General features: G+C 47.4%; 1 protein-coding gene across 3 annotated transcripts in view; it reads left to right on the forward strand.

The window, feature by feature from the left end:
• Positions 1-23,482, forward strand: part of PPP2R5E (protein phosphatase 2 regulatory subunit B'epsilon) — a 177,400-nt gene extending 153,918 nt beyond the window's left edge. For 2 of the 3 annotated variants that reach the window (XM_070065059.2, XM_070065058.2), the window contains exons 6-14: positions 2,706-2,836; positions 3,004-3,063; positions 3,945-4,053; positions 5,731-5,784; positions 5,885-5,935; positions 6,733-6,852; positions 10,466-10,593; positions 13,690-13,791; positions 18,717-23,482. In XM_070065059.2, the coding sequence (XP_069921160.1) occupies positions 2,706-2,836; positions 3,004-3,063; positions 3,945-4,053; positions 5,731-5,784; positions 5,885-5,935; positions 6,733-6,852; positions 10,466-10,593; positions 13,690-13,791; positions 18,717-18,816 (855 nt within the window). In that variant the 3' untranslated portion in view covers positions 18,817-23,482. The remainder of the gene's footprint in view (positions 1-2,705; positions 2,837-3,003; positions 3,064-3,944; positions 4,054-5,730; positions 5,785-5,884; positions 5,936-6,732; positions 6,853-10,465; positions 10,594-13,689; positions 13,792-18,716) is intronic. The other variant, XM_089322682.1, reaches the window with a different exon arrangement.
• The last annotated feature ends 324 nt before the right edge of the window (positions 23,483-23,806 follow it).

Below are 23,806 nucleotides of genomic sequence, written 5' to 3' on the forward strand. Positions count from 1 at the left end.
TAGCCCACTAAGCCACAGCACTGGCCCTACCATTTTATATTCTCCTATTAAAAAATGTATTTGTGGGCCGGCGCCGTGGCTCACTTGGTTAATCCTTCGCCTGCAGCGCTGGCATTGCATATGGGCACCAGGTTCCAGTCCCAGTTGCTCCTCTTCTAGTCCAGTTCTCTGCTGTGGCCTGGGAGGATACAGTGGAGGATGGCCCAAGTCTTGGGCCCCTGCACCCACATGGGGAGACCAGGAGGAAGCACCTGGCTCCTGGCTTCAAATCAGCGCAGTGCGCCAGCTGTAGCGGCCATTTAGGGGGTGAACCAACAAAAGGAAGACCTTTCTCTCTGTCTCCCCCTCTCACTGTCTAACTCTGCCTGTCAAATAAAAAAAAAAAACACATTTATTTGTTGGAGCTGGCACTGTGGTGTAGTAGGCTAAGCTTCCACCTGTGGCGCCAACATCCCATATGGATGCAGGTGCGAGTCCCGGCTGCTCCATTTCTGATCCAGCTCCCTGCTGATGGCCTGGGAAAGCAGTGAAAAATGGTCCAAACACTTGGGTCCCTGCACTGGCATGGGCATGGGAGACCTGGAAGAAGCTCCTGGATCCTGGCTTCAGATCTGCTCAGCTCCAGCCATTGCAGCTGTTTAGGGAGTGAGCCAGTAAATGAAAGACCTCTCTCTCTCTGTCTCCCCCTCTCTCTGTAACTCTGCCTTTCAAACAAATCTTTTTAAAAAAGTATTTATTTATTTGAAAGGCAGAGTTACACAGAGAAGGAGAGAGAGACATCTTCCATCTGCTTATTCATACCCCAAATGGTTGCAAAGCCTGGGGCTGGTCCAGGCTGAAGCCAGGAGCTTCTTCTGGGTCTACTATGTGGGTGCAGGGACCCAAGCACTAGGGTCATCTTCGGCTGCTTTCCCAGGCGCATGAGTAAGGAGTTGGATTGGAAGTGGAACAGCCAGGACTTGAATCTGTGCCGATGTAGGGTGCTGGCTTAGCAGATAGAGGCTTAAGCTGCCATGCCACATTGCTGGTCCCCCATTTACACTCTTGCCACAAATATATGAGAGTTTCAATTTCGCCATGTCCTTGCCAGCACTTCTCATTATCTTTTTGATTATAGGTATTCAATGCGTGGCAGCCCCTTGTTTGGACATGCATATCTGTAATAATTTACAAAATGGAACACCTTTTCCTGTGTTTACTGGACTTTTATACCTTCTTTGGGATGTGTCTATTTAAAAAATCCTTTGTTCATTGTAATATTGGGGATTTTTTGTCATTGAGCTTAAAGAGTTTTTTTTTAACGTATGTTGGATTCTAGTCTCTCAGCAGATAAGTGGTTTGCAAACACTTTCTCCTGTTGTGTGGATTGTCTTATCATTTTCTTGATGGTGTTTGAAGCATCATGTTTTAGTTTGATGAAGTCTGTTTTTCTCTGTGTTACTTATGCTATTGGTGCATATCTAAGAAACCATTGTCTAATCTAGGACTATGAAGGTTTATTCTTAAGTTTTTTCCTAATGGTTCTGTTATAATTTAGCTCTTAACCTTTAGGGTGGTTATCCATTTTGAGTGCATTAGAGTGTGGGGTGAGGTAAGGGCTCAGGTTCCAGTTTTTGCATGTGGCCATCCAGTTGTCTCAGCAGCGTTGTAGAAAGGACTGTTCTCACTGAGAGTGGCTGGGCGTCTGCATTGAAAATCAATTGACCACAAATGTGGGGACTTATTTTTAGATTCTCAGTTCTGATGTATTGATCTGTATGTATGTATGAACTTATGCCAGTATCACATTGTCCTAGTTAATGTAGCTTTGTAATAAATTTCGAATTTGAAAGCCTAAGTCCTCCAAGTTCATCCCCTGCCCTGAGATTATTTTGGCTCTTTGGGTCGTTGGCGTTTGCATAGAGATTTTAGTAACAGTTTGTTCATTTCTGCAAAATCAAAGCTGGAAATTGGGGTGGGGGCTCAGCTGCCTCTGTGATACTCGCTGTCAGTTGACCTGAGGCTGTAGCGTGGGTCTCATTTTGAGTGCATACGTGGGCTGTTATCTTGACTCTGTTGACAGTAGATTACATATGGTTGAGGACTTAAAAAATGTTACTCGTGTATAGTATGCGTGGAAGTTCCAAGTGTTCTGCAGTGAATAGTTAGGAAGTGAGCACAGGTGTATAAAGAGAAAGGGAACATGGCTGGGTATGGTTGGGGAGTTTTCGGGACTTTTTTGTCTGTTTTGTTTGTAAGTACTTGATTTGGTGTACGTTGTTTCTCAGAAGACGGCATACTGCCCTGGTTGGTAGCATGGACTTTGACCTTTACTGCTTGGGTTCAAATCCCAGCCCTGCCACATACTCCTGTGACACCACGCTCAAGAGGCTTAACCCTTCTGTGTCCTCATTTCCTTGTCTGTGAATTGGGAGTAAAAGTGCCTCACGGGGAGGGTTAGCGTGTGTGACTGCTTGGGAAATGGACGGTCACAGGAAATGCTGCGTCTGCTTTCTGCTGGACTGTTGCCATTGTTCTGCCTGTCATTGTTGTGTGTCTCTTCACTGGAGCCTGTGCCTTTGTCTGATTTAGTTATCACCAGATTCCCGAAGACCAGCGAGATCCTCGAGCCGTGTCCACCAAGGAAGGGATTAGACAGTGAGTGCAGGGACTCCTAACTCCTTAGCGGCGCCTCTGACAGCCGTGCTGCCTTTCTCTCACCACAGCTTCTGGAGCTCTTTGACAGCGAAGACCCTCGGGAGCGGGACTACTTAAAAACGGTCTTACACAGAATCTACGGCAAGTTTCTTGGTCTTAGAGCATTTATCCGAAAACAGATTAACAATATTTTTCTAAGGTAAGTGGAGGGCGGGAGGGGAAAAGGGTAAGCCAGGCTGATGTCTTCATAGAAGTATTCAGTACACCCCCAATACGGGAGTGTACTGTACTGATGTTGTTCTTCCCATCTCTACCCTTCTCTCCCTCCTCCTGTCCTTATCCTCCTACCTTCTCTTCCCTTTTAAGGTTTGTTTATGAAACAGAACACTTCAATGGTGTAGCTGAACTGCTGGAAATATTAGGAAGGTAAGCGCGTTTCGCTGCTTGCTCATCTCAGGTGTTTGTCATTCTGTAGATGGGTGCAGGCGGCACTGGGACGTGCTGACTTGGATCTCTTGCTGACTGTCCGGCGGGTCTCTGGCATTTGCGCCTAGCGTGCCTCCCAACTGACTACCAGACACGATTTCCTGTTCCCCGTGTTCCCCACGAGGCGTTGCTAATGAGCGTAATCCCACTGGGATGGCTGAAGGCGCTAACAGCTCATTCGTTACTGTAGGGAAAATACGAGTGTGTCTAATTGCATCTGAATGCCATAAGCCTCGTTCCAGGCTGCTGACCTGTGGCATAGCTGCGGAGGCAAGTTTCTGATCAGTAGGAGAGCTGGCCATCTTCATAGGGACCCTGTACCTGCTGCAGTTCTTGGGCGGCTGCTGCCTGGAGGGAGGAGGGGAATGGACTAGACAAAGCTGGCTGTTGCGTAGGTTCCCACACGCGAGGGAGACAGCTGGGCGGCGTGAGCCCAGCGGGGGAGTCGCACGGTTTTCTGTCAGTGACCTCCCTTTGGTGGGCAGAGATTGATGCCGTCTGGAAATGGGAACTGTCGGATTTAAAGAGGAGGAGGAAAAGCAGGCGAGAAAAAAACAAAAGAGTTTTGATGAAAAGCTTTTAGGAGCCATCTGATTAGTTTTAATGGTGGGGTGAGCATGAGCAAATTCATTTCTCCTTTTAAATTTCCTTTCTACTTAAATGCACTCTTTGAAGTAACTGAGAAGTCTTGACTGCAGCTGGGCGGGTTTGGGGTTGTTCTGGACAAACATAAACTGTTCAGGGTTTGAGCTTCACAGGGGCAGCTGTGTGTGAGTGTAGCTGTGTCAACACCGCCAATGCGCGTCTCTTCTTTCTCCTAGTATTATCAATGGCTTTGCGTTACCTCTGAAGGCCGAGCACAAACAGTTTCTGGTGAAAGTGTTGATCCCTTTGCACACCGTCAGGAGCTTATCGCTCTTCCACGCGCAGGTAGGATGTGCCACAGCTGCCTCTGGAAGCTGTCGAAACGTTGGAAAACAGTCTCTTTCACTGTTGCGGTTTCCCTATTTTTAAAAAAGGACTTATTCAAGTTGAAAATACTCCCCGAGGGAGATCAAGATGTGTGTCATTTTCTCCATGCCCAGGAAAGTCCTGGGGACATTTTTAAGGTGGGCGGGGCCTCTGTGCAGACGCCTAGTCTGCGACAGAGAACGGAGGTGACTGTCCTGGTTCACACAACTGCGTATGAACATACGTATGCATGAAAGAAGCTGTGTGTGGGTCTCCAGGTTTGCATCTTTGGACATGTGCAGTCATTTTTCAGTGTTCTTCAATATTGTGTTCCATCCTTAGCCTCACTTTAAATTACCCTTTCAGTTGCCTTTTTTTGCCCCCTTTTCTGAGTTTCCATTTAGTTCTCACTTTCTACCCAGAAATAAACACAAGAAGTCAACTGTTTTCATTTTTTTGGCCTCATTACTGTAAAGGCATATCCTGTCTTGTCCCACTCTGACTCCTGAGCCAGCACTGCCCCGCATGGCGGGCGTGTCACCAGGGGAGATGGATGACCTCGTGTATTTCTAATTCCAGTGTCTCAAAACTCTGACCCCCTCCCCGCTCCAGTAGGAGTGTTTTGAGTTTGCGTCAGAATATAACATGTTTTTCTAAGCAGTGTTCGTTCTTTAAATGTGAAGTTCTGTGTTTTTGAAGAAGAATTACTTCCTCTTTTTCTGTTTTGGAACACCATCAAAATGTTGATGTTTACGAGGGTGGATCTCCAAGAGTCTTCCCCCGTCCCACCCCCCTTTTAAGATTATTTACTTATTTCAAGGTCAGAGTTAGAGAGAGAGAGAGAGATCTGTCATCTGTTGGTTCACTCCCTAACTGGGTACAACAGCTAGGGCCGGGCTAGGAGCTTCTCCTAGGTCTCCCATGTGGGTACAGGGGCCTGAGCCATCTTCCGCTGCTTTCCTGGGCACATTAGCAGGGAACTGGATCAGAAACGGAGCAGCTGGGACTCAAACAGCGCCCATATAGGATGCTGGTGCTGCAGTCAGCAGGTTAACCCGTGCACCATGGCACTGGCCCCTTGGCCAAGAATCTTTACAAACCTTTCCTACGTCTTGCCTTTTGTTTTAGAAATGGGATGTTCCATTTCATGCCCACGTAAGAATTCTTGCTGAGATGGGCTAGCATGGGATAGCGAGCTCCAGGTTCTCACTGTGACGGACGCAGGAGCCTGCGTAGTTTGTGCCACTTCAGGCAGCCAGTGCAGTTTCTGGAGTAGCCTGCTTCCCCTGCAGGACCCTAGAACCTCAGTAAGCCCAGTCCTGTGGGTGGTAGAAAGGAGGCGCCCGATGCCGCTGAAGCTGCGTGTGGACGAGACTCCGAATCTGCTTGTCATTCGCTGCGTGTTTCTGGCCTCGAAACTCTCCCCCTCACCTCCCAGTAGATTCCCCTGGAGCCTTGTTAGTGTCCGACTTGGGCTTGAAAACGTAGCTTTTTATTTTGCTTTATATGCATTTTATTTGTATCATAGTTAAAATGAATTGAACATGAAGTTATTAAGACCGGAGTCTGGGATCCTTTTATAAGTTTTAATACTGCATTTTTTGAGCCCTTAGTGTGTCGAATGTGAAATTTTGTCTTGTCTTTTTGTTTCCTCAGTTGGCCTATTGTATAGTACAGTTTCTGGAAAAAGACCCTTCACTCACAGAACCAGTAAGAATTTTTTCCATAATTTAAAAAAAAAAACTTCAGAAAAACTACTTGTCTTGGAAGCGTATGTGAACAATCATTCTCTTTCTCCTTTTCCTTTTAGGTTATTAGAGGATTAATGAAATTTTGGCCTAAAACATGTAGTCAAAAAGAGGTGAGTGCTTCGTGTCCCACGCTGTGAGCAGCTTGCCAAGTGTGGTGCTGAGTGCCAGGGGCGGGGCCTGCCTGTGTGACAGCCCTCTGACGTGTGCTGTAGCTGTGCGGGGAGGGCCTGGGAGCGCTCCTTCACTGGCCGTGAAATGGAGCCATAGTGAAGTTAGCCAGGGCCCGGCTCTGCGGAGGGCGCAGGTGAATGGGCCAGAGCCAGTGCCCGTGACTTCTGAACCTGGGGCCTTTAGGCCCCAAGCGTGTGTCGCGTTGTACAGTTCTGTGGAGGTAACTAGGTAGGATCATAAAATACAGGGACACCCTACAAACTTCCCGGAATGGTCCATTTGTGTTTTCTGGACTTGGTTCTCTTAGCTGGTTGTGCTAGAGGAGCACCCAGCGCATGGCGGGGGCTGTACCTGCTTGGCCAGTTGCAGCGTGTGCTGCTGTGTGTGGGGGGTGGGACACACCCTCCCCTTGGAGAGGTAGCTGGGTCTTGCCAGTAGGGAAGTGAGCCCCCTCCAGGGAAAGTCCTGTTTCCCAGGGGCCCTGATGCACAGCCAACTTATTTTTTCAAAGTAGATAGAGTTATATTTTCAGTGCCGTGGTGACTTGCTTTTAAGAAGTCCCCCATCATGAGTTCATTGTGAACAGAACATCTAACATGGGATAATGCCCAGTTTATCTATGTTTGGCTTGATGTATAAATTTCTCTTCAGTCAGTACAGACTCCCCCTCGTCCTCACCGTCTGTGAGGATTTTTAACGAGGTCCGTCACGCTCTGTGTTTTGCTTTTACTTCCAGGTCATGTTCCTCGGGGAGCTGGAAGAAATATTGGATGTGATTGAACCTTCACAATTTGTGAAAATCCAAGAACCTTTGTTTAAACAGATTGCCAAGTGTGTGTCCAGCCCCCACTTTCAGGTTAGTGGTGAAGAGAACATGAGCCGGAGTGGCCGTGGCCGGTACAGTTATTCTGGGTGACTTTTATTTGTGCTGAAAGAGATAAAATGGATACTAGCAACTTCCTGGGTTTTATTTGCATTTTTCCCTCCTGATAATTTTAACCATAGGCACCTTATCTTGGGTGCCTGCCGTGCAGCGGCCACGGTGGTGTGCATTCTGTGCTGTCACTTTCCCGTAATACCCTGCAAGGAGGGCTTTATGTTTTTATGGTTTTGAAGATGTGAGCACTGAAGCTGCAGTGGTAAAATCACTGTCCTCGGGCACACTGCTGACTTAAGAAATGAGCTGATACGTTTCCTATTGTGTGTAAGAGAGAACACCACATAATGCTTAGGGAGAACGTGAGAACCCCAGCAGTCTCTAGTGTCAGCTACATTACATTCCTGAAAAACCTCAGAGTGTTCTGGGAAGCCTTTTTGCATTTTATAAGTGAGGCTCAGAGGTGTGGAGCCCATTTTTGGTCTTAGGCGTAGCTTCTAGGGAAAGCCTGTAACCTTCCGGTGGCACCACACTGCCTCCTTGTGGCCACTCAGGGGGAACACAGGGAAGGTAAACTTGGGCGGCTGTTTTTGGAGCCGTTGCTGTCGTGTTGGGTGGGTAGTTCAGGGCTGAACTCCCGTTGGGTTTTATCCTACAGCTGTGTCACCAGAGGTGCCTCTGACAGAGGTGGAGAGCTGCCACTCTCCATGCTGCCTGCCAGTGCCAAGGGGCTGTTCAGAGTGTGGTTTGCAGCACAAAGCCACACCTGTTGTGGCGGGCTCATTTGAAGATGCACCTTTGCCGACGCTGTGGGATCCCCCACAGGTGTAGAAACACTGACTGCTGCTGACCTGAGACATGTTAGCATGTCCGTGCCCTGATCTTAGGACGTCCTAGCAGCTGTGCCATACAGCACATAGGAAAGGTAGAAATCGTTAGATGAATTGTCCAGACGATGAAGGACCTGTCTGAGTAACAACAGAATGTGCGGAACTGCGTCTACGGGCGCTTTACGTCTACACAGCGACTGTGCTGCTCGCACATCCGATCTGCTCATCTTGGTCTTCTGTCTCCGTGAGGGTGTATGGCGGAATGGAGGCCCAGTGCAGGAATCTCTTAGAGTGAGCCTCACCAAGGAGTCTTCAGTGTTTCTCAGGAGCTTAGGAAGGGAGACAGGGCCTTAGTCGCCCTGGCTGCTGTAGCAGACGTGACTGGTTTCTCCCAGTGTCAGAGGCTCGAAGGCCAAGCTGCCAGCCGGGTTGGTTTCTGGCGAGGTCCCGCTCTCTGTCACGTCCGCCTCACGGTGTCCCCTCTTCTCTGTGTGCACGTGCAGTGAGAGAGGCGCCGATCCTGTCTGATTAGGATCTCACCCTTGTGACCTCCGTTGACCTTGGTGACTTCCTTAAAGTCCTCTGTCCAAATATAGTCACGTTGGAGAGTAGACTTCAACGTATGCTGGAGCGTCAACAAAGTCCATGGGAAATGTGTATTATGAAAGACCTGTGCGTGGGTTCCAGAACTTGCCGCACCAGAATCGTTTCTTTTTTGAAGTTGTCTTAATTTGAAAGGCAGGGAAACAGAGGGAAGGACAGAGAACGATCTCTGTCCACTGATTGACTCCCCAGATGCCCCCAGCAGCCAGAAACTCCATGTGGTTCTCGCACTCAGGTGACAGAACCCCAGGTGCTTGAGCCCTTGTTTGCGGCCTCCCAGGCTTGTTCGTGGTGGCTGGCTCGGAAGCTGAAGTGGGACTCAGATCCCAGGCACTCTGCCAGGGAATGTGGGGTTCTGAGTGGCGGCTTAACTTGCCCCCCCACAAAATAATCTTTTTAAAAAAATGTTCATCTAAAAACACATTTATTATTTATTTGAAAGACAGAGTGACAGAGATCGATCGTCCTGAGCTCCCACTGGGTGGCAGCAGTGCAGACACTTGAGCCGTTATCTGCTGCCTTCCCAGGGTCGTTAGCAGGGAGCTGGGTTGGCAGCAGAGCAGCCAGAGCCTGAACCAGCGCTCTGATACAGCATGCTGGCTTGTAAGGCCGTGGCTTAACCTGTTACACCACAACACACCCCGCGTTGACTGTGTTTAGCTTCCCTCTGTCTCTGCTAGCATAGCCCTTCGGTCTGTTTGAAAATTCTTCCCTTCAGTGTCAGGTTTCAAGGCAGCCTCATTTCCCTCTGTCCCCCCCCACCCCGTTCTGGCCGCGTCGGCCACGCCGCTTGCTCAGGTGGTTTCGAAACGCACTGCTGATGGGGGTGCCTCTGCCCCGCCGTCCTCTGCTGGGGATGCCCTTCCCTTCATGCTCCACAGCGCAGTCATTGCTGCCTGCCGGGGCACGTGCCTGCCTCCCCATGGCTCCCCAGGGCAGCTGGGTCATTCAGCCAGACCTTAACCGGGGTGTCCTACGCCTCTGTCTGATGCAGCGTCTGTCACCACTCGGGATGGCATGGGCTTGCCCCTGCCTCCTTTCCCCGCTAGTTTATCAGCTTCGAGGGGATGGCAGAGGGGAGAAGTTAAGAGCAGAGACGTGGGAGTGTGCCCCCCGCTAGCCATGTGGCCTTGAGCCCGCACTTTACCTTCTCTAAGCCTCCGGTTCCTCCTCTGCAGACTGGGGATCGTGATAGCAGCTCCTTGCTGGTTGTGAGAATTAAATGAGATACTGTGTATGTGAACCACTTAGCCGGGGCCAGGCGTGCCATCAACGTTCAGAAGTGATTTTTTTCTTTGTATTCTCAGGGTCTAATGCTGAGCAGGTTCCGGGATTTTTTTTTAACCAGATTGAGTGCTGTCAGTGGAGCAGTGCTCATTTCTGGGTGGTGCGTCCTGTACTGTTTGTCCTCTTCTAGCACTCAGTCTCCTGTCTGCTGCTTTCCTCTCCCCACAGGGGACCTCTCCTTGTAGAGCTTGTAGGTTTTGTTTCTGAGATGTTCCTTGGAATCCATAAAATCCACGATGAGCCCCACACGCATGCAGCAGGTGCAGTTCGAGTCTGTGTGGTGGGCGAGGGAAGGGCTCTGAGAGGGCAAGCAGGGGGGATGCAGCCCATGTCCCTGCACGTCCAGAAACTGAGCAGCCACCTCCTGGCTTGCCCCGTTTAAAGGAAGGGACTTGGGTCCCTACCCTTTGCGAGCGCTGTGACCCTAGGCTGGGGTTCCCAGTGCCTCTGAGCCGCTGTGTACCCGTCACAGAGATGCCTCTGTGGTGGCTGGTGCTGTGCTGGTGCAGTCCCCCTGTGGTGCACACTCGGGGCCGGGTCTGTGGCGGGCCTGAGCGTGCAGGCCGAGCCAGGTGAGCCAGGTGAGCCAGGAGGGGAGCCACGTGGGGGTGCAGGTGCTGCACATTCTACAGAGGAGACTGTGGAATGGCGGGCAGGAAAACGGCCTTTGTCTTCTCCAGCCGATGTTGATGAAGCGCTTTGGAACTTTCTGAGAGATTTTTAAAACATATAAAATGCCATTAGTTTTAAATCCGTTTTTTTTTTAACTTTGAAAAGTAGTCTTTTAAACTACTTTTGTTTGGAGAGATTACAGTTCTGGTGTATCTTTGTCTTTTTCTCTCGCCTAACATCTTGTTTTTCCTTTCCCGCAGGTGGCAGAGAGAGCCCTGTATTATTGGAATAATGAGTACATCATGAGCTTGATAGAAGAGAACTCGAACGTCATCCTGCCCATCATGTTCTCCAGTCTTTACAGGATTTCAAAAGAACACTGGAATCCGTAGGTTTTCAGTTTTTAACAGTTGTTTATTTATGTTCATTACTTCCAAGGCAGAGTGACAGAGAGTGACAGAGAGAGAGAGAGACAGAGGTCTGCCATCCACTGGTTCACTCCCCAAATGCCGATAACACTCAGGGTTGGGTCAAGTCAAAGCCTGGAGCCAGAAATTCCATCTGGGTCTTCCATGTGGCCTGCAGGGGCCCAAGCACTTGAGCCGTCATCTGCTGCCTCCCGGGATGTCTTAGCTGGGACTGGAGCCAGACAGTGTGCTGCCGGGTGTGGTGCCCAAGCAGCGGCCTAGCCAGCTGCGCCGCGACATGGCCGCGGCTTGAGTCTCGTCACTTCCTCCTTCCCTCCATCTCTCTCTCTCTCTCTCTCTGGCCTTTCCTGTCATCTTCCTTCCTGTTGTGCCTGTCAAAATGTCTCGAATGCTCACTGGGCCAAATGCTCCGCAGACAGGCACAAAGAGGAATCCCTACCTTTTAGGGATTTACTGACTAGCGGGGAGGCCCACGGATGAACAGGAGGAGTTGACTTGAGAGGCTCTGCCCTGTCTGAAGGGAGCGCTCTGGAGCCGAGTGGGAGGTTGGTGGATATTGATGAGGGGCTGGGATTTGGCAGACGGACGTGATGGGCTGCTCAGCGGATCCGTCCATCACACAGAGAGGCACGGTGACATAGAAAACACGTGTTAGGCTGTTAGAACTCTGAGGCTGGGGGCTGAGCACAGGTTTTTGGGCAGGCTGCTGGAAGGTGGAACGGGGCCCACGTGAGGTCTCACCAAGGCGGTGACGAGGAAACACTGAAGGGCTGTGAAGAGGGAAGTGGTCTGAATGTGCTTGTGTTTTCCCGACATGCACTTCTTGACATCCAAGTTAGTTGTGATGTATATTCTCTAGGAAAAAAGGTTGAAAGTCTTCAAGAAATTCAGTGTCTAGCCCCAATCTTCACTCCCCTCCCCTCCCCTGCCCTCCTCTCCCCCTCCTGTTTCCCTCCCTCCCTGATTGAGTCATTTGAAAGAGTTAGAGAGAGAGATCTTCTATCTGCTGGTTCACTCCCCAGATGGCTGTGACCAGGAGCTTCCTCTGAGTCTCCCACATGGGTGCAGGGGCCCAAACACTCAGGCCGTCTTCTGCTGCTTTCCCAGGTCATCAGCAGGGAGCTCAATTGGGAGTAGAGCAGCTGGGATTTGAATTGGCACCATAAAGGATGCTAGCATTGCAGGTGGCGGCTGCATGCGCTATGCCACAGCTCCAGCCCCCCAAATGTACTTCTTATACATGTTTTGGGAAAGGTCAGACTTGCAGTTTATTTAATGCAAAGCTTAATTTTTATGACTTCCTTTTTCAGTGGTATTGGGAACACATTTGTTGAAAATGGAAGCAGGCTGGCACCGCGACTCACTAGGCTAATCCTCTGTCTGCGGCACCGGCACACCGGGTTCTAGTCCCGATCTGGGCGCTGGATTCTGTCCCGGTTGCCCCCCTTCCAGGCCAGCTCTCTGCTGTGACCCGGGAAGGCAGTGGAGGATGGCTCAGGTCCTTGGGCCCTGCACCCACATGAGAGACCAGGAGAAGCACCTGGCTCCTGGCTTCGGATCAGCGCAGTGCGCCGGCCGCAGTGGCCATTGGGGAGTGAACCAACGGAAGAAAACCTTTCTGTCTCTCTCTCTCTCACTGTCCACTCTGCCTGTCAAAAAAAAAAAAAAAAGAAAAAGAAAAAAAGAAAATGGAAACAAACTTGTGTATTTCGGCCAAAGGCACTGCTACTGAGACTGTAGCCGGAAGCCCCCGAGCCCCTCACGGTGCACCCTCGTGTTGCCAGGGACCTGTCCTTTCAGCTGAGAAGGCCGGGCTGCCACCCTCGCCTGTGCCCTGGCTCGGGTGCCACAGCTAATAGCAACCATCAGCAGCTTCCAGTTAGCTTTTTTTTTTTTTTTTTAAGAGATAACTTATTTATTTATTTATTTGAAAGTCAGAGTTACACAGAGAGAGAAAGAGAGGCAGAGAGAGAGGTCTTCCATCATCCGCTGGTCCACTCCGCAATTGACTGCAATGGCTGGCACTGTGCCTATCCGAAGCCAGGTACCAGGAGCTTCTTCCGGGTCTCCCATGCGGGTGCAGGGGCCCAATGACTATGGGCCATCTTCCACTGCCATCCCAGGCCATAGCAGAGAGCTGGATTGGAAGTTGAGCAGCTGGGACTCAAACCTGCGCCCTTAAGGGATGCTGGCACCGCAGGTGGCGACTCCACCCGCTACTCCACAGTGCTGGCCCTTCCAGTTATCTTATCAGCATCTGTATAGGGTCAGCAGAATGGATGGACTGATAGAAATCACAGTTAATAGAGAACTCCTATTAAACCGCTCAGTTTACAGAGGCTTGCTATCATACCTTTGAATATGAATTCTGTGTGTAAACATGTTTGTTTCCATGGGGACAGCTTCTGATTTTGATGGATTATGTGTGATATTTGACAAGTAAAATTCTATGCACTTGCAGGTCTTGAGGGCCAGTATGGCCACAGATAAACTTATTTTAGGGTAAAGTTGCTTTATTTTTATAAAAGTTGAGCATCCCAAATCTAAAATTACAAAAATACTCTAAAACGTGGAACTTTCTGATTTCCACCTTGATGCTCAGCCAGTTTTAGATTTTGGATTTCCAGAGTTGGGGTGCTCAGCTGGTAAAAAGTCTGTGCAAATAGTTCTCAGTCCTGAAACTCTGAAAAAATCGGCATTTGTGGTCCCAGGCATTTCAGGTAAGAAACACTTAAGTTGTTCTTGCCTTTTTATTAAGAGTTATCAAGAGGCTGTGAGCAAGTGTGTTTCTAGAAGGGTACATTTAAGGGTTTTTTTTTTTTTTCTTTTTTCCTAAGTCTGCTACCGCTAGGAAAGATGTTTTGCCTTGAAGAGTAAAGCGTAGAAGCCTCCTGAACTGGAAGTGGACTGTGAGTCATTTCAGTGGCTCCAGCCGGGGGTCGGGGGTGAGCTCTGTGCACGAAGGAGCGCCTCCAGACACAGGTCACGCATCTGTGCTCCTCCTGGGCGCCTGCTGCAGGTGGCTGACCGGACGCTCCCTTCCTCTCTGCTTACAGGGCCATCGTGGCACTGGTGTACAACGTGTTGAAGGCGTTTATGGAGATGAACAGCACCATGTTTGATGAGCTGACAGCCACATACAAGTCAGATCGTCAGCGGTAACTTTTTAAAGCTTTTTTGTCAGACGTGCATACAACTACTGAGTTCTTTCCTTGCCCTTTGCCGATATTGCCCGGTGGCTCCCCACCTCATAAGCACAGTGCAGTTTTACCTACGTATGTCTTCACTCTTGCATGCTCATCAGCTCTGTGTTTGCTGGTGCCCACCGGTCGCGAAGCTGTGTGACAGTGTCATGTTGTTGGAGCCTGCTCTCCTCCCTTCCTTCCAGAAATATCCCGGTTATGCTTCAGGGTTGAGAGTCTGGCACAGAATTGCCGTGTCAGGCCTGTGGAAAGCCATCAGCATGTGGCTTGCCAGCCGGGTCACTCTCATCCGGAACTCGCTCGACCTAGGCCACCCCCAGGAGGGATGCGGCGCCATTTGTCCAGCACTTTGGCTCCAGACTTACAGGAACTCAACTCTAGAACTCAACAGACTCATTGCAATGTTCTTATTATTTTAAAATTTTTTTATTTATTTGAAAAGCAGAGAGGGAGACAAAAGCAAGGTTATTCCTCCCATCTTCTGGTTCACTCCCCATATGCCTGCAACAGCTAGACTGAGCCAGACCAAAGCCAGGAGCCCCGAAGTTGGTCTGGGTCTTCTACATGGGTGGCAGGCCTCGAGTCCTTGAGCCATCACCTGCTGCCTCCCAGGGTGCACATTAGTAGGAAGCTGGAATTGGCAGCAGAGCTGGGACTCGGGCACTCGCATGTGGCATGTGGGCGTCCCAGTGGTGTCTTCACCGCTACACCAGATACTCACCCTCCTTGCAGTTTGAAAGACAGCACAAAGGACATGGAGCCTAGCAGCCTGCCGTTCCCATGTCTAAGGCCAAAAGGAAGCAAATACCACTGGAGCTTCCTACAGTAAGGCATCGTGGGCCTTCCTTAGTGCGGTTTATATTATTCAGCTTGGTCATTTGGTACTTCAAAAAGTTCATGGCAGATGGATTGAAAAGTTAACTTTTTTTGGTGCAAAGAGTTTGAAGTCCTTGCATAGATGTTTCACAGTACGTGTTTTGAAGACCTTTTGTGTGTCCAACTTTGGTTGTCTTCCAAAAGGTGTGGAGAGAACTCGGAAAGTCTTGAGAGCTCTTCTTTGTAGCTGGGCCTTGCGACTGGCCTTTGGTCGCCCAGGAGCAAGTGTCAGTTTTGAATCTCCCAAGGCCATGGTCCTTAGAGGGTCCCGGGGTGGGGGTGGGGGGGGGTGCGAGGGCTCAGACCCAGGCCCGTGCTCACCTTTCTGGAAAAAGCTGTTTCTGACCCCTTGCTTTGCTGATTTTGAGTATGTTGCTTCTCTTTTACTGAGTAGAAGAGCAATGAGAAGAAAGGTTTGGTGGCAGAGGGTGAAGTATTAGTGCAGTGATTTTTTTTCAGTCACCGTGGACATTTATGAAATGCAGCTTGTTACGGAATATGGCAGATATTTAGCTGTATACAGAAGAAGCTGAGATTTCTTAGCACAGTTTTGGAATAAATGTCAATTATGGGATGTCATGCCATACTTGCAATTTAAATGACTTTTTTTTTTTTTTTAAGATTTATTTGTTTATTTGAAAGGCAGAGTTACAGAGAGGCAGAGGCAGAGAGAGAGAGAGAAGTCCTCTGTTTGCTGGCCTACTCCCCAGACAGCCACAGTGGCCTGAGCTGGGCTGATCTGAAGCCAGGAGCCAGGAGCTTCTTCCTCAGGAGCTTCCTCCTGGTCTTCCATGTGGGTGCAGGGCCCAGCACTTGGGCCATCTTCTACTGCTTTCCCAGGCCACAGCAGAGAGCTGGATCAGAAGACGAGCAGCTGGGACTCGAACCGGCACCCATGTGGGATGCCAGCACTGCAGGCGGTGGCTTTACCTGCTACGCCACAACACAGGCCCAAAAACAACTCTTAATTCACTATATTAGCAGTTGTTATCAATCATTAAGTTTGTAACAGCCTTCTTGCCCCAAACTTAAATCTTTTTTTTTTTAAAGTTACTTAAATAGGGGGCCAAGAGCACATTTGATTACTGTGATATTCCACTAAAGATTGCATTGCCCAGAACATCCTGTTTGGGAGCACCTAAAAGCTTATTTTGTTTAAAATATTTTGGTTTATTAGATGCACACAGAGACAGAGAGAGAAGGTCCCCATCCATGGTTCACTCCATCGGGCCCACAATGGCTGCAACTGGGTTGGGCCAAACCAGGAGCTCATCCAGGTCTGCTGTGCGGGTGGCGGGGACTCGAGCGGTAGGAGCATCACTGCTGCCTCGCAGCTGAGTCAGGAGCCTGAGGTGGTGTCTAACCCAAGTACTCCGTCAGTCAGCGTCTGAAACAGTAGGCTACGCGGCCACTCTGAGAGCTCATTATGATTATTCAATTAATCTTTCATATTTAGTAAAATTTCAATAATAAAGCTGCTGCCTGATCTTTTGTCATCTGAACTAAGTCCAAACCCTTGTTTAAAAAAAAAAAAAAATGAGCCAGGAGGACTAGGAATAGACAGAACTGTGTGATTAATTCAGATACTCTGGCATATTAAAGTGAGTTATTGCGAGTAGACTTTCTTCACAGAAGAGAACGATTTTTTTTTAAGCCAGGGCAATACTTGGCTATATGAGCAATAGAAGGTTCTACGGAGCAGATGGAACCACTTGTCTCTCTACAGAGTTGGTGCTGGGATCAGAGAATTGGGAGATACATTTGATATTACCAGAGAAGTGGATGGAAGATTTCACTTCCAGGTGTCAAGAAATCAATGGTTTCTGTTCAGATCTAATTTTGAAGTATTGCAAATCTGAAAATGGTGGGTGGAAGAAGTATTTAGCGTTCTTAGCTACATACGCCAACATCAGTGCCTCGTACAATTGAAATTGGAAGCGAATTTGACAATATCCCCAGCATGACACTGTGGCTAGGTTTTAAAATTTCCACCTACAGGGAGAAAGGAAGGTGGGAAAGAGTGGAATGATAGTTAACTCTATCAGAAATGCTCAGACTTTTTAAAGATAACGTTGTCAGCGGCATGAAGTTCATCTGTAGGAGAGGCCCTAGAGGACAGTTTGCATTGATGGCCATTCAACTGTGGGTCAAGAACACGAGCGAGACACTTCAGCAAGAAGATGATGAGTGCTTGCAGAAAAGTAGTGACTTGCTAGATTTGCCTTTCGCTTTTCATTTGTGAGGGTGTCCTTCTGTTGGCTGTGTGCATTGCTGAGACCTTCAGGTCTGTGACGCGCCGTTTCACTCTGCTCTGTGGCCTTCGAGAAACACAAGTCCTTAACCTCAACGGCCAGGTTGTTGTTGAGGACTGTCTAATCTTGCTCCTGCCGTGCTAATGCACTTTCTCATGGTCAGAATTGCCAGATAGGTAATTCTGTTACGCCCAGTAAGAGTTAGGTTCTATAGAAATCTGATTATAGCAATCAAGGCCTAGGTTATCAAAATATTGATTATGAAATGCTGATACTCGTTACACAGCCTAGCATTCCCTCATGACTCTAGAGGAATGAGGATAGCAAACTACTTTGATTTTTCTGGAGGTTTTTTTTATTGAAAGATTTCTTTTTTTCCTTTTTTTTTTTTTTTTTAAAGATTTATTTATTTGAAAGGCAGAGTTACAGAGAGAGAGGTCTTCGATCTGCTGGTTCACTACCCCAAATGGCCTCAACTGCCACAGCTGAGCTAATCCAGAGCCAGGAGCTTCCTCTGGGTCTCCCACGCGGGCGCAGGGGCCCAAGCACCTGGGCCATCTTCTACTGCTTTCCCAGGCCACAGCAGAGAGCTGGATGGGAAGTGGAGGAGCTGGGACTTGAACTGGTGCCCATTTGGATGCTGGGCTGCTGGCTGGGGCTTTAACCCGCTGGGCTGGCCCTGAGAGATTTATTTCTTTATAAGGCAGAGAGGGCGAGCAAGCACTTTCCCGAGCAGTGAAACTTGCGCTGTGGCCGAAGTTAAGTCCTTGCTGACAAAGCGCAGGGACCACGTTGCTGTGCCTGGATTGGCGGGGCCCCTCTTTTCCGGCATCATCGGAGTTTGTGGACTCAGAGGTCAAGATGAGGAGAACTAGGAACAGTACAGTGAATGATGTTGAATAAACCAACTTCATTCAGTTTACAGTATAGCTGTGTATTCCTACTTGGTTGATGTTAACAGTTGCTGTCTTTGGCTAAAATCTGCGAATTCCTAAATGTCCTTGGCAAAATGCAGTTTGTTGACTATATGTTGGAATCCAGTTTTACAGTAAATTTCGTCAGTGAAATCTGAAGGACTGGAAATCACCAGTAAAACTGATACTGAACCAAAGTTGAAGTCTTGGTACATTAGAGAGTGAACAGATAATGATATCAACCAAAGTCGGCCCCAGTCGTTAATTAAACTGAAATTGCAAGGTCTTAGTTTCTCCCAAGCTGCTAAGGAGTTGGCATATTGCTGGTGTGGGAAAAGCAGATAGGAGCAGAGCGGGGAAGGTGGTGTTCCTGATCCCACTCTTTTCTCTGTGTCAGTGTCATGTCCACTGTCCTTGTGGAGAAGCCATTTTGGAGACATCCAAAAACCTAGAGTCCCCCGAGGCCCCAGAACATACTGACAGGCCGTGGTTCTGGGCCAGCTGATCGTGGAAGTCCACCCAGCTGGTTGCTCAGTGATTTTGAAGCTGATTTTCCCCATTAAGCTAAGTATAAAGGGATATTAATATGGCGTCTTAAAATACCCTTGTCATCTGCTCTGTGGAGTAATGCTACTTTTGTGCCTATGTAGGTAGCAAAAAAAAAAAAAATCATAAAATGCAAGCACAGGAGAGGAAAACCCAAAATGAGGACATGCGCCAGCTTCCTGTGAGCCTTTGGAGGCTTTTCAAACATTGACGGGAAAAATGTGTTGCAAGCAGCTGTTGGTGGAGAATCTCCCCCGCTTCTCGGTTGCTTATGTTGTTTTCTCTCCCCCAGTGAGAAAAAGAAAGAAAAGGAGCGTGAAGAGTTATGGAAGAAGTTGGAGGACCTGGAGTTAAAGAGAGGCCTTAGACGCGACGGGATAATTCCAACCTAACAGAGACAACGCCGGCAAGCTAGCTAACCTGTGGAGCCACACATTTATGTAGTAGAAGATGGAGCAACAGTTTTCTGTATTGTGCAACTTTACAGTAGATTTCACATTTGTTTCATTGTTACAGCAACACTGTATATACCTGTCTCTAAGTAAAGGAAAAAAATAAGGACTTCAAATCCAAAGTTTGGACAGTAGATGGACTTCTCAGAACTTTGCAAACGTAATCATTGTTCTAACCCTCTTTAAAACACGAAACAGCAGTCTTCAGAGATCTGTTGATGAAATTGCTATGTTAAAATTCCATTATCAGGAGTTCCTTATTTATCACTAGCAGAGAGTATGATAAAATTTTCAAATGTGAACAATCTTAAATTTAGCTTGTCTTTCTGCTAAGCTGTTAAATGTATTTATAGTAAAGAAAGAAAAAAAAAAGACTGTCATTTCCTTGTAAGTTTGTATGCCATCCTCCTCTGGATAACTTGACTGTAATTTGACATCTTTTCCTTTTGCACATCTTCATGAGTTGAATGTCCATGTGGAAGGGGGCCATGAATTATTAAGGCCCCTGATAGAGAAAGTTTTGTTTACTGGGGTGAACATCTTTCCAGTCGCCAGGTAGCCCTGGTGCTCCTTTCGTTTGAAAATTAAGAGTCAGAAGAGAAGAGGTGATAAACATAGTAGGGAGGGGAGTTTTGGATTCATGCGTGAGTCGATGGTGGATCCAAATCAGTGTCTTGAATCCTTTGAAAACAGGCACTGGGGCTGCACAAGCTTCAGTCCCTGGCCAGTATTGGTTGCATACATCACTGAACACACACAGACCAGAGATGTTTTAGAAATGTCAGAAAAACATCCTTTTGGACCATATGAAATGAGAAAGACAAACACTAAAGTCTAACCATGAAATTGATCGCCAGGATTGTGAATCCAATTGGGAACAGAGTTGAGCAAACAGCTTGGACTGTTTGGAGTTGTTGCCTTACTTTTTAATATGTATTTATAAAGTATTCCAGCAAAAGAGGATGTAGCCTCTGGGAAAAAACAAACAAACATGTTACAGTGTTTTTTGTAGATTTCTCGTTCTATATCTCATCACAGTGCCCACCCTGTTTTTAGCCGGAAAGGATTCAGGATAAACATTATGCATTCTGAACTGGATGCGTATTCCTAACTACTGTATTTGTTACCAAAAGTGGTTCTACAAATGCTACTGAAAAAATCTGGAAATTCCTAATGTCCTGAGTATTAATAATAAAGTTTAAAAATGCTTTTATATCAAAGGTGCATCGTGACCAAATTGTTTAAGAAAACAAAAACAAAAACAAAAAAACAAAATCTAGGGCTGTATTATAGATGTATCTTATTGGCTCTCTGCTTTGTACTTAAAAGAGGAATCTTATACCAAGGGGTAGGAAAGTCCCTGGTACAACCTGTGTACAGTACGTACGGACTTAATATGGCTGCATTGTGATGTACTGAAAGGCGTGTGTCCTGGGTTGACGTCCAGGATGCGCTTGCTCATGGTAGATGGGCAGCAGTGAGTTGATAATCCTCAGCCGTCCCCTTCCGCAGTATCCAAGGGTGGGGCTGAGTCTTTGTTCATATGTTAAATTGTGATAGTAGCAAACACGAGCATATGAACTACTGTTGCTCTTACTAGAAATATAATATAAATATGGGCCTGTATATTTTCTTTCTTCCATTGAAATATAAAGCAGAATATACAGTGTTATTGTTTCCAAGAGAAAGGAAAAAGGAGTTGCCACTGCGCTTTCTTCCCTGGGAAGTGCTCCAGGGCCAGGAGGTAGAGTGCGTCCTTAGGAGTCAGCTGGTGGCGGATATTGTCACCTAGGTAACTTTGTAAACAACACTTGACATCGTCCATTCCTAAAGAGAAATAGCATTAAAAACATCACGCACAGCACCAAACACAACGTGGGTTGATGGAATTCCTAGATTTACAAAAAAAGAAGTTCATGGGGCTTCAACGTAAAGGTGGCAGAGGCTGCCAGAGGAGGCACCGTACTTCCAAGGTGTGGGAGCCGAGGCGCCAGTTGAGTTACTGATGCTGGAGGATCGTGTGTGACCTTTCTTCTCCGCCCTTTTGGTTTTAGCCCTTTCCTTGTGACTCTACATCACGTTGATTTTTGGTAGTATAAACTTTTTTTTGCCCAGAATTCATCTTTTTAGATAGGAGATGTGAAAATCCCAGGTTTATCAAGAACCTCCGCCCATCGGAATGCAATGCAGTCACTGGAGACGAGAGAGGCCAGGGTCCCTTTTTTTCTTTTTGTTGCACCTTACACTGCCATCAGAGTGAAGGTGGAAATGACACGGGTGATCCTGGATGTCAATTTTGTGTGTTGATCATTCCAAACTGAGAAGACTAAAGCCAAATTTTGGTGTATTTAAGGAAGCCGCGATAGAGCTATATGTCTACAATCCACAGGGCAACTTCTGAGAAGAAAACGCTGTCTTTTTCTTTCCTAACTGAGAGTGACAATGTGACGTTTGTCACGTTGTGTGCAGTGACGCAGAGTAACTGAGGTAAGCTGACTGTTGCACTATGTGACATTTTTAAGGACGCACTTGCTGCATTGGCAGCCGCCCTCTCTGTCCCTTCCCACAATTCTGCTGTTGCTGCAACTCGAGTTAATTGTGACAAATGCATCCTGGTGTTCTATTTTGTTTGCGTCATGATTTTCAGAACTATATATAAATATATTTTTTAAATAGCAAATATTGTAGTTAGTGAGGATCACTCCAACCCATTCCCTACCATATTGGTTTCAGGGATAGGATTACGAGTGTCTTTGGAAGAAAACAATACACACAGCCCTGTGGTTTAGAACGAGACTGAGGCCTTGGGCTGTGGGCCTAGACAACTGTATGAGTGAAAACCAACCCATGTCATACTCTGAATCAAAGCATGCATTCCTTTTTCTCATCATGCGAATGTCCTAGTTGTTTTCCTTCAGTGTTAGGTTTTGTCCTTTTAAGTTTTAGTATATTTTCCTCTAACATTTGCCTTTTAAAAAAAATTAAAAAAAAAAGAAAGAATACCCTCAATGCCGCTGGATACTCACAAGCAGGGTTATGCTCCTTCCTCTTGGGCTTGTTTGCCTAAGTAGAAGGATTTAATTTATTCTGTACCTCCTCCTAGGCGTGGGGCAGTCCAGGGTGCACAGCCAGGAATTGCTAGTAATTGCACCTGCAATACTTAAACACATAGCCCTAGGCGCAATCACACTATGGAAAGGAAAAAAAAAAAAGTATATTTAGAGCTTTAAAAGCCTTTTTATTTTTTTGTGGGGGTGATGGGGGGTGGGAAAGTGATATATGGAAGTTACTGGCATTTTTAAGTGTTCAGATTCTGGCCCTCCCCCGCCCCGTTTTTTTTTTTTTTTTTTTTTTTTTTTTCCTCCCCGTTTAATTGGATGCACTGATCTGGCCCAGGAAATGAAGAGATCCTTTTGATGCTATAACCAATGTTATCACCAAGTGACAGTCACCTGTGGCTACCAGGTGGCACCAGATGTGATCAGTAAAGTTGTATTTGCACATCGATATTTTTTGTGTGTGTCTGGCTCAGCCGCTTCTCTGAGTGGAGTTGAGGGATGAGCCACAGGGATTTTTGTAGCAGGTCTATGGACAGTGCATCTTAGATTCCTCTGCATTTCATTTTGAAAAGCTGAAAGGAGGATTGTGCATCTGGAGAGAAAGTTGAGCAAATTCTGATCTAGCGGAATGTTCGTTTGTGCTGCTTCTTGTGTACGACAGCAGCAGAGGTCTCTCTCGGAAATACACGTCCCGTATTGCGATGTCTATGAACATAGGTTTCCTTTGCTTCCTCCTGCCTCTCCCGTCCTCCTCGGAGCTTTTCCCCCTGCCCAATCTCCTCTCTTCCTCCTTTCTCCCCCTCTTCTGTTAGCCTGTCTTCCTCCATTCCTTCCTGCCCCCTTTCCTCTTTCTTTACTTTTTTTTTTTTTTTTTGGGAAATCACTTATTGTAAATAAGTTGTAATCCACACCTCATGTATCAAATGGGGAACTTTCAAAAATACAAATATTACCAATACATTTTCTGGTTGTTGTCTGATTTTTGATTGAAGCATAATGAAAATGACATGTCCATTGCTTTTGGTTTGAGGATTTTGCTGTAGCTTTATACATCTGGTATTTTAGTATTTCATTGTCTTAGCAGGAGAGGGCAGCAGAAGTTCATTTTCCCTGTTAGTAATGCTGTGATTCATGGTTGGATTTGAATTTAGCTGTGTGTGTGTGCGTGTGCGTGTGTGTGTGTGTGTGTGTGTGTGTGTAACAGCATCTGTTTGTGGGTAGAGGTAAAAGTGAAGCATTTTTGATATGAAAAGTTGCATATGAAAATTATAGACTGGTTCAACCAGATGGTGAAGACTTCTGACCCACAACGCTAAAACACCAGATCTTCCAGCTCCTTCCTTCTCAGACACAACAGAATGCAAGCTGGGTCTTGAAACACTTGGAACTTAAAATGTTTTTTCTTTGGAAATGATTTAACTTTCTTCAAAGTGGTGACAGAAACAAAAATGAAGGTGCTCCCCCAACGCAATGTAACCCCGTTCACAGCTGTGTGCAAGGTTCTGTACTGTGGGCGCATCAGAATAAAGCAGTGGAGTGTTCTGGGGCGCCTGGCTCTGTTGTTTGTCTCCCACCTCCGTGGCCTTTTCCGAACCATACAGGTGATAGAGTTGATCCGTTCAGCCTTGAGGGCAAGTGAGGTTGGCGTGCTGGGGCTTCCAACTGGGGGAGAATTCGTCTATGATGAGGGGTGTATAATACCGGGCAGTGGTCCAGGGGCTTTATGGTATAACCAGCCTCTCCCCGTGCTAGAGGCTCCACACAGCAATGCTTAAGTGCTCACTCTGGGTTTTATGGTTTGGGAAGGACTTGGCAAGAGCTTGTGGTCTCTGAGCCTCGTATCAGCGTGGATGTCTCAGGCCGGGCAGGAG

Source organism: Oryctolagus cuniculus, chromosome 20, assembly GCF_051225735.1.
Source record: "Oryctolagus cuniculus isolate XC-2025 breed Fujian yellow rabbit chromosome 20, ASM5122573v1, whole genome shotgun sequence".
Lineage (NCBI taxonomy): Eukaryota > Metazoa > Chordata > Mammalia > Lagomorpha > Leporidae > Oryctolagus > Oryctolagus cuniculus.